The following is a 16,610-nucleotide window of genomic DNA, read 5'->3' as shown; positions in this document are numbered from 1 at the left end:
GAACTCTGAATGTTGGATAATACTTAACTCATTAAGAAACATTAACAGAGAAAATGCATATAACTGAGCAACAATGGGAAATATATTATAGCGAGCTACTAACAGAACACCGACGCAATTTCATAGAAAATACGGAAAGACTAGAACATCGGAGACAAAGTCAAATGGATTTGTATATAGAAGTCAGAAGGGCTATTAAGAACATAAAAAATAAGAAATCGGCTGGACTTGGAGGGAGTAACACGGGAAATGGTTAAGTATGGATCTGAAGTTATTTCGAATAATACATCAAATTATGTTTCAAAAAGCCATAAATGCAGAAGAACTACCTGAAGAGTGGGCAAATGCTTACATAACATCAATATTTAAAAAATGAGACCGAAGAAAATGTGAAAATTACAGGGAAATTGGGATAATCTCATCAATTGGTCGATTGTATAGCAAAGTTGTTGAAAATAAGCTAGAAGAAGATATCAGTGCTAAAATTGGCGAATACCAAGCAGGGTTTACTGCAGTACGGTCCTGTATCGACAAAATATATATATACGGTCCCACAAGTTATCGAAAAGAAAATGGCAGAAAAAGGCAATCCACTGTGCCTTAATCAGTACCAAGAGCCAAGTTGGGAAATGGTATGAAGGATCTAGATATACCCCAACAGTTGATAACAGCAGTGAAAACATGTATGGAAGTAATATAGTAAAAGCAACATCTTTAAGACAACAAAGAGGTTGCTGCAGGGCTGCTCCACATCGCTAACGCCTTTTAAAATATTTTTGAAGTGACCCTTAAATCTTGGAAGAGGAAATGTGAAGGAATGGGGTACAGACGATCAGTTGGTCATGATACAAGATGAGGAACAGATTACCTGGTAATACAACAGAAGAAGCAGTAAAAAACCTTGAATTAGACAAAGTATTTAACCTTGAATTTAAATACGTAGTCTCAAAGAACAAAAGAATAGAAGAAATAAAATGTCAGCTGGGCCAAATAAGAACGTGTATTAAATAATTAAATCCGGTACTATGGGACAGCCACAGCATAAAGAATACGAAAACAAAAATTTTCCACTGGATCGTCCGCAGCATTAGGATCTATGAGGCAGAAATTTGGATACTAAACGAAAAAAGCATAAATAAAGTTATGACCACGGAAATAGAATATTGGAAGGGGAGTTACAGAGTTTTGAATATGCCAGAATAAACATGATAACAGACAAACAAGAGAATCCGTAATAGTCTAAGATCCCACTGCAAGATCCACTACTTCATAACGTAGTTAATCCAAACTTTTTTGTAAATATCCTTCATCTTCTCTGGGGTGTTATTTTAATATTTAACCAATATCCAGTGCCTTCTTTTAATTTCATTATTTATACATACATATCCTCGTCCGCACATGTTTCATCATAATTAATCTCATATGTAGTATCTTTAATATAATTTAACTAATTCATTTAATAATACTTATATTCATTTTATCCTTGCCAATTTGCTATTTAAAATTGTAAGCATTTTCAATCTTCATATGGCAAGGAAATATTTTAAATATATGCAGTTGATAACACAAGGTTAATTTTTCTAGTTTCTTGGTCTTATTAATTTTTCTTGTGCGGCTGTTGGTGGGGCATATCGAAACCACATGGGTGGAAATTCCTCAGCCTCGTCAAAGACTGTCGACAGCACATGGTCGACCACGCAATAGCAACTGCAGCTTCTTTTAAGAACTCAATGACCACCTGAAGATACAAACATAAAAGTATATAGATTCAGCTACATCAGGAACTAGCCACTACATTCTGCAATCCTGTCTAACTACTTAAAGACAACATCAGAAGAAATCTTTTTATATAGAGCTATAAATAGTCAATATTTGTTTTGTTTGATTTTGATTTAATAAGAAAATTTTAGTTTTATATTTATTTATTTACAATAAATATGATTAGTTAAAATCTTGGTTTTTTGTCCCAGCAAACTTATTTTTCAGATTTACTTCAAAATGAGACGTTCTCACACCTGAGAGACGAAGCTAAACGACGAGCTAAACGAAGTCTAACTATTATCTCCCAAAGAGTTTTATTGTTCTACATTGGCTCCCAACTTTCGGAGTTAATAATTGTTACCCATTGGCACTCACCGTTTCTAATGGGTCGTTCAATGGTTACAGTAGTATCTGGGTCTTTACGATGATGACTCAATTGCAGCACGGCATTAAAAGATCTTCTTCTTCTTCAAGTGCCCTGTCCGTTGCGAACGTTGGCTATTAACATGGCAATTCTGATCTTATTTGCGGCGCTTCTGAATAGTTCGACCGATGTGAGCCCGAACCACTTCCTCAGATTTTGGAGCCACGAGTGTCTTCTCCTGCCTGGCCCTCGCTTACTGTCTATTTTTCCCTGGACAATCAATTGCAGTAGACGGTACTTATCGTGTCTCAATATGTGGCCTAGATATTCAAGCTTTCTTTGTTTAATTGTATTCACGATTTCTTTCTCCTTTCCGATTCTTTGGATTACCCCTGTGTTGGTGACATGTTCGGTCCAGGATATACGAAGAATGCGTCGGTACACCCACATTTCGAATGCTTCTAGTTTTCTCGTGAGCGTCTCCGTCAGCGTCCAGGCCTCCACACCATACAGTAAGATCGGAAAAATGTAGCATTTAACTAGACGTAGTTGTAGGGGAAGAGACAAATCCCTGCTTATGAGGAGCATTTTAGCATTAAAAGATAACAGCTCCTATTTTGCTTTGTCTTTCAGAAACTTCATCTACGTTTAAGTGATATAAACTTTTTGATTCTTTGACGAGAAGAAATAAGTAAACTAGACAACTCTTCAAACAAAAATATCTATTGCATCCTAAATTAAAATCTCACTATGAACATTAAATGATTATGAAACCTCTCTTTGTAGTTTTTCCATAAAAATGTTTGCCACTAGCGGATTAACAAAATTTCTCATAATAAAACCAGATTTATTATTTATAAATAAAATTTCTTTAAATACAAAATAATCTTAGCTATTGCAAATATTTACAACTCGTCTAGTATAGCGTATTTCCACAATGTAATGATAATATAAAAGTTGACTCCCTCATTAGTAGATGTTTATTTAGTTGTTTATTACTTAGTTGCTTTGAATGAAATCAAGCCTATCAATTTATTAATGCTCTTACACCAACTGCAAATTTTATAATTCATTCCAATCTTCTCTTATACGTAACTCTAAATGATCTTAAGTAAATGATGTTGAACATTCTTTACGACCGCATTTAACGGCATTGTTCGCATATTTATGAACATACCTTTTTCCTCCGGCGAGATTCTTTCGCGGATACATCCGATCTTATCTCTTTCTCTGCCGTTTGAAAGAAAATTGATACGATTTATTAAAATGCGTTTATTTTCTATTGACTTGTCTCACTTCAGTTGCTTCGAAGAGAACTTGGCACTTTGTTAACTGAGGTTAGGTTATTCAGATTTGAAATTTATTATAATCTCCGCATTGTTAGGCTTGTTTGTATTCATATTTAACATTGTTAAGAGCTCGTTTGATTAGCATATTATGATATGATAATGTTTGGAATACAAATGTAGATACTTCTAGGGGAGGCTAATAAACCAGTTATGAGTTGTATATAAAAAAAGAGATACTACACCAAATTTATCTTAAAGATGCAGTAGCAGTAAACAAACCAACACACGTTATCAACATTATGAATATTACGAGGAGCACTCTAAAATCACGATTTACAATGTATAAACGTACATAATATCCACCTCATAAACTATATAAATAGACATCGTATACGAAACTCAGCATACCATATCATTTAGTAGTCCTTGTACGCGGAAGAATTGCTATAACTTACTTGGACCACTGTTGTTCTAGTGATAATATTTTAGCCAGGGCGTGCGTCAGGGAATTACAGTGCTTGAATTTATTCATTTATATTTATAATAAATGTTATCATTTATATTTTATGATCAGAAGAATAACAAAGATAAAATTAAATTAATAAATGTTAGAATGAGGTTTTCCAACAACATAATATGCGAATTCGTTATTGTAATGCATTGAATTAATAAAATTAAATTAAATATGTAAAAATTGTTTTAAAATTAAATGTAATATCTAATGGCGGTTTCCCACCAAACGGACAAAATAAAAACAAAACAAAACACAAACTCGTATCCAATAAAACAAAATAGTAACTTTTCACAAACTTTACTAAAGACTGGCGTGTTTTGAAACAGTTCGTTTTGTTTTTCGAGTTCCGAGTTTTTGAAACTCGAGTCTGTTTAGTGGAAACGGTCAGTTGTGTATATTAATGGACTACCTCACATCTGACGTTACAATGGGCAAGGCTTCGAAAACTTTCTACACTAAATACAAGATAGAGCTGCGGTAAGTATAAATAAACCGTCAACAGTATGATTGTTACGAGGGGCACTCCCACATCATGATTTTAACGATGTATAAACCTATATTTTCCTGTATTATGAAATACATATGAAAATATGAAGTAGACATCGTAGCATAAGTCGTTCACAGGAATAACAGAACTGAAAATAACTGAATAAACATGTTAGAATGAGGTTTTCCAACAACATAATAACGTGAATCCGTTATTGTAATGCACGGAATTAAAATACAATTACATTAAATGTGTAAAAATGTTTTTAACGTAATATTTAAGGTTGAAACGGAGTTGCCACTCGTGAACTGAGCTCTTAATGGCACTCCATTCGTTGGTTTAAGGAAAACGAAATTTCAAAGCAAAAACCTATGCAAAGGTCAGAAAAATCTTGTCAAAAATAAAAACATTCAACATATCTGAGTAATAAATAAAACAAAAAACTCAAAGTGTAACTTAGGTAATATTTTACTCAGAATCTACCTCGAGTAGCCTCGAGTGCCTGTGAATACCTTCTTTTTTCTTTACCCATTTCATCTACAATATGCTAACAATAGTGTATTTTTTTTATGTTTATTCACAATAGTCAAAAGCTCGACTTTTAGAACTGAATTGTCAAAACTTTTGATCGCAGCCACTTTTGAATATCCGCTTTCTTCAACTCGGTTGTCGATATTTATTAAACGGGGAGTATATAACGAATATATTAAGATAGAAAAAAACATGGCGACTACCAAAATGGCACTACACAGGATCTTGATTATATAGAACGTATAGTTATGTACGAGATATCATAAGGCACTATGAATGAAAATAAATTTACCTTTGACAAATTTTGATTTATTGACTTAAGGAAGGCCTCTGGCTAAGTTCAAAATAAACAACTGATCGAAACCTAACTTGCGAGATAGCAAATGAAAAGGGACGATATAACGAATCTATTAAGATATGTAATTGATTTTCTATCTTAATATATTCGTTATATCCTTCCCTTTCATTTTCTATATCGCGTTATAGGATTTGGTCAGTTGTTTATTTTGTACTCAGCCAGAAGCCTTCTTAGTCAATAAATCAAAATTTGGCATACGGTTTTGCTTTCGTATTAAATTATTAAATGTATACAGCATGTTCAGCAGAAAGTCGAACAAAAGATGTGGGATCTTGACAATATCATTGAGACTTAAGTTGAACCACTGATAATTAACGTAGTTAATGAGAGCAGCACGTCAGACTCTGATTATGAATAAAATATTAATTTACACTGTGAGTTTTTGTTTTATTTATTAGTCAGATATGTAGAATGTTTTTATTTTTGACGAATGATTTTCTCGGACATTTGCATAGGTTTTTGTTTGAAACTTCGTTTTCCTTAAAAAACGAATGGGGTGCGATTAAGAGCTCAGTTCAGGACTGGCAGCCCCGTTTAAACCGGAAGCTCTTAGATATTAATACTCATAATTTCAACGCAATTTAAGAAGTTTTTACTTCTGGCGGCACTTCTCCAAGTGCACCTTATTTTTTTTTAATACAAAATTTTCGTTTATGAAAACATTTTAAGTTAAGGTATATCTGTATTCAAATTTACGAAATTTATATAAAATGAGATTTCAATTTCTGGTAACATTTGTAATCTGGATCACGTGAGTTTTATTGTTTTTCAAATAAAAACTGAAAACATAATAATAAGTTACTTCTTTTGAGGCGAACTAACACACAATTTACTTTAAAAAATAAGTGTATTTGATGTTTCGATTTCGATCGTTTAAGTGTCAAAACAACGTTGCAATTACTGCTTTATTATTTTTGTCAAACCATAAGTTTCTTTTTATTTTACAGTAGTGAAGCTAATTTTGAATTTCCTTGAAAATAATACTAACATTGTATATTTTATCTTCGTTGTTCATAGTAAACAAATCTTTAATTGTACATACTGTTTTATTAATTTGATAGGAAATATGAAAGCAAAACCGCACGCCTATGGAGTCTTACGTAGCATAGCCTGGTTTTGTTTACTTTTACTGCACGTCGAATTTGAATGAGGTGTAGGTGTAAAAAATTCTCACGTGATAAACACAATATAACAATCTATCTACGGGATTAATAAAAAATCTGATTCTGCTTCAAATTGCTACAGATTGGGCGTTCGTGACATATGCATAACTATATCTAAAAAATTTTTGCCGTCTTCCAGAAATACTTTCCTTTTATTTATATTCGTGGTACACGGTTTTCATTCATTCTATTTTTATTTTTACTACATAAGAAAACTATTAACATGTTTCACTCGATTTCTTATATTTTTCTCCGGATATGCGCGTTTTGCTGGGGACAAGTACTAGCTTGTCGTGGGAATAGAACGGACAAAGAACAAACAAAACAATGCCAAAAAGGAAGAGGAACACAACCTCAGTGATCCCGAAAATGTAGATACCGTTATGGGCTCTACTCCCGAAAATGAAGGTAAAGTACTAAAAAATAGTCAGCAAAACCGCGATGAAGCTCAGCAAAGACCGAAAATGTCCCAGCGGGCGGGCATCCAAATCTTAGGAACTTTATAGCTGCAAACGTTTTGAAAAGGTTACAACAGCGGAAAAGGGATAATTTGGAAATTTTCCATAATTTTCAGGTGCGAAATCCTATTATTAGAGAAATGTAGAAAAAAGTGTATTCAACTAAAGGCGACTTTAAGTGCTGATTTCAAATAAAACTATTAGTCCATTGAAATGTTACATTTTTTATGCCCTAGCCTGTATTTCTTAGACAACGCAATTCTTTTTTTTTGATAGGTTGGGAGGGTAAATATAAGCTAAGTTCAAGTTTGTGGGTTCACCACCGTTGTCCCCCGGCCGCCATCTTGGAAAAAGGAGGGAAGGGTTTTCGCGCTGTATCCCGTAAATTAGCAACCCTACGAAAAATTTTATCAGACATTATTTGTAGCAAATTAAATTGTCTGCAACTTTATTTTTATTACTTTTAATCGTCAAATAAAAAATAAAAAAGTTATAAACAAAAATAACTAAAAATTTTGGAACAAATTTTCTTTTAGGCATTATAACTTTTTTTCTGGTAATTTTACAATTAAATGATATCAGAGCAATATCGTAGAGGATTTTGCACGAATTATTGTCACTACAAAAAAAGAGTTGACCCCTAAAAATCATACGAACAAGCTGAATTTTGCAGACAATATTAATTTTGGGACACCAAAAAGATGCAAAAAAGTTTACCTCTTTTACACCCGGGCTTCCCCCTAAAACTCTCCTCGCAGGGGGGTAAAAACGCAAAAAATCGATTTACCAAGAATCTGTACACCGTAGAAAAAATGTTTCATCAAATAAAAAATGTAGCTGAGATAGTTTAAAAAAAAAAATGTTTATAAGCATTTTTTGTGTAGAATGAACCGTTCGCTTAGAAACAACGCTTGAAGCGACAGTCGATTTTGCATGTCAGTTACGCGCTTGAAATCAATGTTCGATAAAATTGTATCAGCGGGATGGTAAAAATTCGATACTTTTGATCCAAGTGTCCTATGGATAAAAATCAAGATGCGTTTTAAAGGCAAAGAGTGCATCTTTCGTATGCAGTTTTTGTATTTTGCCGAGAATAAACTCAGTTTTTATAAAGGTGTTAAATAAATTAAGGTGGCGCGATTTTTGCCATTTTTTACTATTCTTGTGAGATCAATAAAATTGATCACTTCTATTGACCAGTTGTAGTAAAATTTCCATTTTTAAAGATCAATCCTTAAAACCTATGACATGAAATTTCAATTTTGAGTTGTGGTAACAAATGTGAGGCATTTGAAATATGAAAAAAAAAACACAGAATTTAATGTCACACATTAAATTCTGTTTACATTACAAACGATCACACGTCACGAGAAATGCATTTAAGAAGACTGTTTTGGGTGTAGTTTATTGCAGAAGTTTTGTTCTTTTGAAAAACGTACTAGTGTAATTGAAAAAAAAGTTTTAAATGTTTTTGGTCGTTTGTTGTGTGAAAGTTTAAATCCAGCGTTTTTAAGCTATTTCCAATGTCTCACATTTGTTGCCAAAACTCAAAACTAAAATTTCATGCTATAGGTTTTAAAGGTTAGGTTCTATTAATCGAAAGTTTATAGTGGCCAGTCAATGAAAGCGATAGATTGTCTTAATCTCGCAGGAGTCATAAAAAATGGCAAAAATCGCGCCACGTTTATTTATTTAACACCTCTATAAAATCTGAGTTTACTTGCGACACAATACAAAAACTGCATACAAATGCTGAACTCTTTACCTTTAAAACGCACCTTGATTTGTGTCAATAGGTCACTTGAATCAAAAGATATCAAATTTTTACCGTCGAGCTGATACAAATTTTATTGAATATTGATTTCGCGCGCATAACTGACATACAAAATCAACGGTCGCTTCAAGCGTTGTTTCTAAGAGAACGGTTCATTCTACACAAAAAATGCTTATAAACATTTTTGTTTACAATTATCTCAGCTACATTTTTTATTTGAAACATTTTTTTTACGGTATATAGATTCTTGGTAAATCGATTTTTTTTGCATTTTTACCACCCTGGAAGGGGAAAGCCTGGGGGTAAAAGTGGTAAACTTTTTTGCATCTTCTTTGGGGTCTCAAAATTAATATTCTCGGCAAAATTTAGCTTGTTCGTATGATTTTTAGAGGTTCAAGGGTATTTTTGTCTCTGACGACTGGAGTATAAATTTTTCTGAGTTTTACAACGCTCCGAAGTTGACCGGGTTCTTGATTACTCGTTAGAATATAATAAAAATGAACCATTACTTAGTTTTCTACTATATATATTTTTATTCATATTATTTTAAATTAAATTATTCTTTGCATCCGTACGAAGCCATGTTAGAGTTGCTTCTCAAGACAGGAAAGATTTATTTTCACGTTCAGAGCGTCTGTGAATAGGCGTTCTGATGATCAATTTTAGGGTAAAATACGTATAAGCGGATATACGGACGCACTATACGTGAAATCAAATCTTAACTATCTTTTTCCTTTTATTCCGGTATACTCTTTATGAGTACTAGAAACCAATTCGCTAAGGATTTTTGCTTAGTTGAGGAGATATGTTGTGGAATGCAATTTTAGATTCCCCATGTCTCTAATAAAATCTTTATCAACGTCTGTTTTGCCTTGCAATTCTTAGAAGGCACAGATTAAAGCAAAAATCTGAATTTGTATCGAAAAATTAGTTTACGGATTTATTCTTTTCGCATTTATTCCAAAATGGAGAGTATTCAAGAACCCGGTCAACTTTGGGACGCTGTAAAATGCAGAGAAATTAATTTATTAAATTAAACAAATTTTTAGTAAAAATTACTTTATAAAAGCCCTCTAAAATATTGCTCTGATGCAATTTTATTGCAAAATGGCCAGAAAAAAATAGTTATAAAACCAAAAAGAAAATTTGTTAAAAAATTTTTGTTATTTTTGTTAATAACTTTTTTATTTTCCATTTTACGATAAAAAGTAATAGGAATAAAGTTGTAGACAGTTTCATTTGCTACAATAATGTTTTATAACATTTTCTGTAGGATTGCGTCTAAATTGCGCCCTCTCAAAAATGTAATCTTGGTGTAACTTTTCAATGGACTATTACTTTTCACCTTGCATTAGTCGAGAAAATGGCAGGTTATTTTAATTATGATGATCGAAAAATAAGGATATTTCCTTCATAAATAATAATATACAATGACAATGCCAATGCATCTTAATGAAGACAGTCTCTCCCCAATTAATATTAAATATATTTTAAATGCTGAATGCTTATCAAGTCCAAAGTGCTTAACTAGACGTAATACAAATAATATACAACTGCCTAACCTCAAACACTCATTCAAACTTTCATACCCACCCAGAACAAAACAAACAATGTATCCATATGATAAAAATTAGGGTGCATATGAAATCAACTCGACATGTGATAGCCCATGCTACCGAGGACGTAGATTCAGAGGTACAGAAAAAGGGATGAGTTTTATGAAAATTCTAGCAATAAAATCGTACGCGATTGAAAAGTGGTAATGCCTTTTTTGTAATAATTACTACTGTTCCTATTTTGTGTCTGGCTTTCTTTCTATTTTTTTAAGTTACATATAAATTACCCAGAATTTTCCCCCGAGAGTGCAATGCTTAAATAAAATGAACACTAAGATAAACGAGATATCACATGATATTGAAGCTTAACAGAACTAGGATTTTGGGAGTATATTGAAAGCGATTACGTTGTAATAATTCTCCTTACTTTCGTAAAAGCCTCCTAAAATATTAAAAGAAAGAGTACTATTTTTAATCTCGTATTCATCAATGCCAGCAATACGATCAAATTTGATGGTAGTAGTTTAGGAGATTAATGGTTCAAGCCACGCACTATGCAGAAAAACTAAACTTTTCAGTACAAAATCCAAGATAGATCTGCTACTTTGAATGCAATTACGAGTCCTAACAACTATATTATAATGGGACAAATAAAATATATGCAAAATTCAGATAGTTGACAGTTTATTTTTTTCTAATCATGTTTTTTATAATGTATTACGATCTAATTAGTTAATTACTAATAATATAGGTTCAATAAGACACACAAGATAAAATATACCTAACAGAACTAATTAATAATAAAGAATGTTTATTTTGTTGGCAACTAAATATTGGGACATAAAACAAATATTTATTTTTAAAAAGGAGTAGCGTCGCCCTTAGACTTTATGGTCACTCGAATTCGGTTGGGCATTTACTCGACTAAGGATATGTACTGTGCAGAGGTAAATTCATTGCAAATCTGCTCTATTCTGGCTTTCGTGTAATGTCCGGTGTGGGTTTTTCGTTAGTGTCTGTTTAATTTTATGTTATATTGTTGCATATACATTTAGGTCAGAAGTTAGACGGCCAAGAAAGGACATTTATATTGATGTTTCCAAACCAGTTATTTGTGGTTCTGGCCGTATGACAGGCAGCTTCGTCCTGCTAAAAATATAATTCCCGACAGCTTTTAATTTCACAATACTTTCTAGCAGGCTATTTGAAAGTATTTGTTGATATTTCGCAGCATTTACGGTACCCCCAATAAATTAAAAACAGCCTAATTATGAAACTGGCATACAATTCCAAATCATCATTCATTTAGGAAATTTTACGTCCCTTTCAAACAGTCTTTATGAAAAGCATCATACATAGTGCGAATTTTAATTTTCCACTAAAAATTACTCGGGATCAATCTTCTACCGACTAAGAAAGTTTTGGCCAAATGAGCCCGGCTTGCTTTTGTTTTGCTGTTAACTGTGGCTTTTTCTTTGCCTACAAGAAAATATGGTAAAATATGTATATTAAACGACGAGTACACTTTTAAATTGTTACCTGCAATTCAACCTTACAAAACTTTAATTCAGATTTATGTGACAGCATTCCCTTGACTGATTTCATCCAGTTTCATGATTCCATTCAGCTGTGACTTGCCTTACGAGTATTTCTTCAAGGTTTTTTTTGCAAATTTTCACTAATATTCTCGTATTCCTAGCATAAACTAGTTTTGGAAGAGCCGGGCTTTTACCTTTTCTTATCTAAGATACTTAATGTTTCCTCTTACTTATATTCCACACTCTAGTTTAAGAAATATTCACCACTTCAAAGGTTGATTTATTGCGGCAATAATTTTTAATCACAAACTCTTCTTCTTCTTCTTCTGCTAGTGCCTATCCTCTATGGATGTTGGCTACCACAATGGCCCATCGTATTTTATTAGCAGCTGTTCGAAATAGACCTGTGGTGGTCATACCTGTTCACTGTCTCAAATTCTTAAGCCAGGATATTCGGCGGCGTCCTGGTCCTCTATTTCCTTCTATTTTGCCTTCTAATATCAATAGTAGGATTCTGTATTTATTTTTATTTCTCACCATATGTCCGAAGTATGCTAACTGTCTTTCTTTAATGGATTTCAAGACTTCAGGTTCTTTTTGTAAACGTTGCATTACTGCGTCGTTAGTTATATGATGTACATATGATATTCTGAGCATGCGACGATAGCACCACATTTTGAAAGACATCCGTCTGCAAGACGCATCAGTGAGTGAATTTTTGAAACACAAACTCTAGAATTTTTTAATTTGTAGTACCATATAAATACTAAGTGCCATATTATTGAAATAATACAACGATTTACACACTATGACAAGAAATTAGTTGAATAATATAGTTTGATGTTTACTAGAGTGTCCAGCTACATTGTCTTCCCAGCCTAATTGTCTAATATTGTGTGGTTTTTAGTAGTTACTTCATACTGTCTCTATTTAGTTGTCAATAATTTTTACATACTTTGATAATACTTATGAGATTAATAGGTTATGTGGGTCATATATTATAATATTGATTACGTTTTGTAATTATATATCATTTACAATATTGCTTATTGAGCAATATTGAGCGTCAAACGCCTCAATTTGTTATATATTTTAATTTGTCCCAATATAAAGTTATTAGGGCTCGTAATGAGTAGATCGACGCACAATAAAACATGGCGACAAACGTCTCGGCGATGTTCATTGATTGATTCCAACCGTCCCACAGAAATTAATATAAATTTGTTCAAATTTCATAAGGAGTGGATCACTTTATTACCAATCATAATAAGTGGATAACAAAATTTAAACATATTTGTAGATCGATTGATGACGATCCACACTCGGGAGAACTAAGAGAAGATACATATTACCGATCAAAATATAATTCTAGATAATCTACGATGATAGCCTGTAGACAGTGTCAAAATAAGTATGAAAGACCTTTGTGTAGGTTGGAAATGTTTAAATCATTTTACCAGGAATTCATCCGATTCACTGCGCCACTTTGTTAAGATGGATGAAACGTGTGTTCTTTAGTTTACAATGAAATCAATTGGTCTAAACAGTGGTGGAAACAAGTGGGTCTGTATCATAGAGAGTAAAGACAATTACATGAGCTAGAAAAATTATAGTATTCCAAGGATTCCAAACATATTCAATTAATTGTCAGGGCATTAAACAATTAATTGGGAATAGGTACGCATAATTTCTTGATCGATTAGATAAATAAATTAGGGAAAAAGGTCTGATTCGCAAAAAAATATTTCATCAACAATTTGACAATGAGAAAATTGGAATATTTGAATTAATAATTGTCGAAACATAATCATTCTTAATAAGGCTTGATTTCTTCTGACATATATCCCATTCCAAATCATAAAAATTAAATTTCTTAAACCGAGATCTTTTCATTTTGCTCTCGTATATCCACTATACATTAGCATACATTACTATATAAGTATAATGATATTATGTTATAACAAAAATGTTTACTTATGTAGAATTATGAATTGCGAAATATAAGCTTATATTAAAAACAGAACCCTTGCTAATGTTTTTAAGTACGCCTATGAACTAATACAAAAAGAATATCAAAAATGACAGTAACCTTGTAGGGCTCCAGATCCTGTCCTAAACCATCCTGACTCCTGTATGACTTGACCAGGTCGCTGACATATTCCCACACTCCTTCTGCCAACGCTCCGTTGTCCCATGCAGCTGCTCCTAATTCCACGTGACGTACCATGTCGGTTTCGTAGACACTCCTCGCGCACAAATCGAGAAACGACGTATTTATTGTTTAATCAAGTTTAATGAATCATTCGAGGTCGAAAACTACTGTTTTTATAAACGCTCGTATATTTTGAGGATTTTGTTGTTGGCATTTTATGTAGAAGGGAGATTTTTGCGAATTCTGAAAGAAACCTTGTTTAAGAGCCACGGTCATTTATTTTTAGTTATTTACACTACCCAACATAACGAAGACATTTGTTTGCATATAAATATTTTTAGAATTAATCGATGTTGTACAATAATGGTGATTTTACGACGTGGCTATCCAACCGTACAGAGGATGTTAAATTGTGACTGATGACAAAACCATTGAACAAGTAATGTTGTTCAAATATTTCTCGAGACAATTTCGAGGCAATGACATAGTAAGGGATATAAAACATGAGATAGAAAAATCTACAATGCTTTCAAGATTTCGCAAAGAGATGGCTTGAAGAAATAAGTACTTAACAACGAAAATATGGAAATATACGAGAAAAGTATATGATATGATCTTAAAATCAGAAGAGATACTTACAGAACCAAGCAGCAGATTAAGATTTGCCCATAGAGAAACTAAAAAAATTGGCAATATATGTGGAATAGACAATATCGTTAAATGGGACAGATATTGACGATATTTCTGGTATGTCCAAAAAAAAAAGAATAGAATGGAAAAGAAAGCTTAAAACCATAGAATTCAAAGATACTTTCAATGAACTTTGAAGGAAAGGAAGCTCTGAAAAATGTTCAGACCATATATTTAATAAAGAAATTTACCAAATTTAGTAACGTAGAAAAGTGTTCAGCTTAGAAAAAGAGTATGCAAACTTAAATCTGCAAAACATTCTAAATTTCCTGAAAGATTTAATAATAACTTAGTTAGAAAAATAGTTTCTGGCTATGTTGAGTAGAATATTTAACAATTCATTCAGCTAAATTTAAATAAAAATAAAAAAACCATGATCTTAACACTAATTTTATTTACATTATGGATTAATAACTAAATTTTTAATATTAATTTTAAAAATCAGCCAAAGATCTAGGATAGCAATTGTCCATTTCAGGAATTTTCTGCATTCTCTGTAGATATTTCTTTGTAAAAAAATTGCAAACATATAGATTTCTTCTTGCACAAGTTTGGTTAGATCATGTAGAGATCATGATTTAAATTTTGGAACAAGCCTATCTTGTAGGAAATTTAATTTTATTAATTTGTTATAGATATAACCTATCCCTAAAACCAATAGTTTTCGAGATAAATGACAAAATGTTACGAAAAACGTGATTTCCAACCCCTTATTACCTCTATAGAGTGCTGCCAGAAAAATGTCTTTACCAAGATTATTCTCTCATGACACTCACAGATTATATACAGCTATAAAACCGCAGATGAGTTAAAATTTCAAACTGGAAACACCAAACTCACTTTGGTGTTTCATAAACGTTATAAACTTTTTCAAAAAGAATTATAACAACTAATCATTACCACATAAAGAAGTGGCCATAGCAGATGTAGACGAAGAATAATGTTAAATGCGAACGATTGAACAACATAAGTTACGCAGACGATACCGTCATCTTGGAAGCGCCTTGAAGCATTTGAAATGTGGTGCTAGACAGGCATACTGAGAATCAGCATAATTATAAAACAACGCAAAATGGAACATATGGGCCACGTAATGCATAACGAACATCAGTACAGCCTGCTCCAAATCATTCTTCAGAGCAAGGTGAACGGCAAATGGGGTCCAGGAAGACGTAGGATATCGTGGCTGCACAATCTATGAGATTGCTATGACTTAACGACTACAGAACTTTTTAGAACAGCAGCAGCAGTCAATACAGTTAGAATAGTCATGCTGGTAGCCAACATCCATAACGGATAAGCACTGCAAGAAGAAGAACCGTTACTTTTCATATTTCTATGGCTAAGGGCATACTTATAAGCTAATAAAGAAAAAATTTGAATTAATAATTAATTTGACACATCCTAATTCTCACATCGACGATATACCTTCGACTTAAATGTTTGGATTTAATTCTTATAAATTTAATGATGGCGCATGTGCAAAGACTCGCCGGAGAGATTGAAAAATTAACTAGAACAATAAATAATTACCAAACGGTAAAAATAATTAGACCACATGTGATAAACAAACTATTTTCATTGAATAAATTAACCCATTGTAACCAAAACACACCCAGTATTAAAAATATCAAAAAGAGCTTAAAAGTATCAAAGATGATTCAACTTCATAAATTAATAAAGATTTATGTCTTCACGGAAAGCACCCATAAAATATTTAACAAAAGTGAATCCTTTCACCCTAAGTGAATAAATGAATTCTTGGAATCCTTCAATCTCTAAAAGGTACATAACTTTCAATTTCAGCAACCGTTCACAACAAACAACACAACAAATATTTGCCTACATTTTATGTACACAAGCTTCATAAAAACACAGACTCTTCTATAAAGGATCGCTTCATAATTGAATACACCACTAAAACGGTTTTAACGCAAATGCTGTTTAAAAATTCCACAAATATCCATGATTCAAG

At 32.5% G+C, this 16,610-nt stretch overlaps 1 protein-coding gene across 2 annotated transcripts in view; it reads right to left on the bottom strand.

The window, feature by feature from the left end:
• ash1 (histone-lysine N-methyltransferase ash1) overlaps positions 1–16,610 on the bottom strand; it is a 157,914-nt gene that overhangs the window by 109,580 nt on the left and 31,724 nt on the right. The window contains exon 1 of one of the 2 annotated variants that reach the window (XM_072529501.1): positions 13,883–14,188. The exons of the other annotated variant lie outside the window; for it this stretch is intronic. Within the exon in view, the coding sequence (XP_072385602.1) occupies positions 13,883–14,020 (138 nt within the window). The 5' untranslated portion in view covers positions 14,021–14,188. Of the gene's footprint in view, positions 1–13,882; positions 14,189–16,610 lie in introns of those variants that run through there. 2 annotated transcript variants of the gene reach the window in all.

This window comes from Diabrotica undecimpunctata, chromosome 4 (assembly GCF_040954645.1).
Source record: "Diabrotica undecimpunctata isolate CICGRU chromosome 4, icDiaUnde3, whole genome shotgun sequence".
In the NCBI taxonomy this organism is placed as follows: domain Eukaryota; kingdom Metazoa; phylum Arthropoda; class Insecta; order Coleoptera; family Chrysomelidae; genus Diabrotica; species Diabrotica undecimpunctata.
Note: the sequence above shows the minus strand (reverse complement) of the source record. Positions and strands in the feature narration are given on the sequence as shown.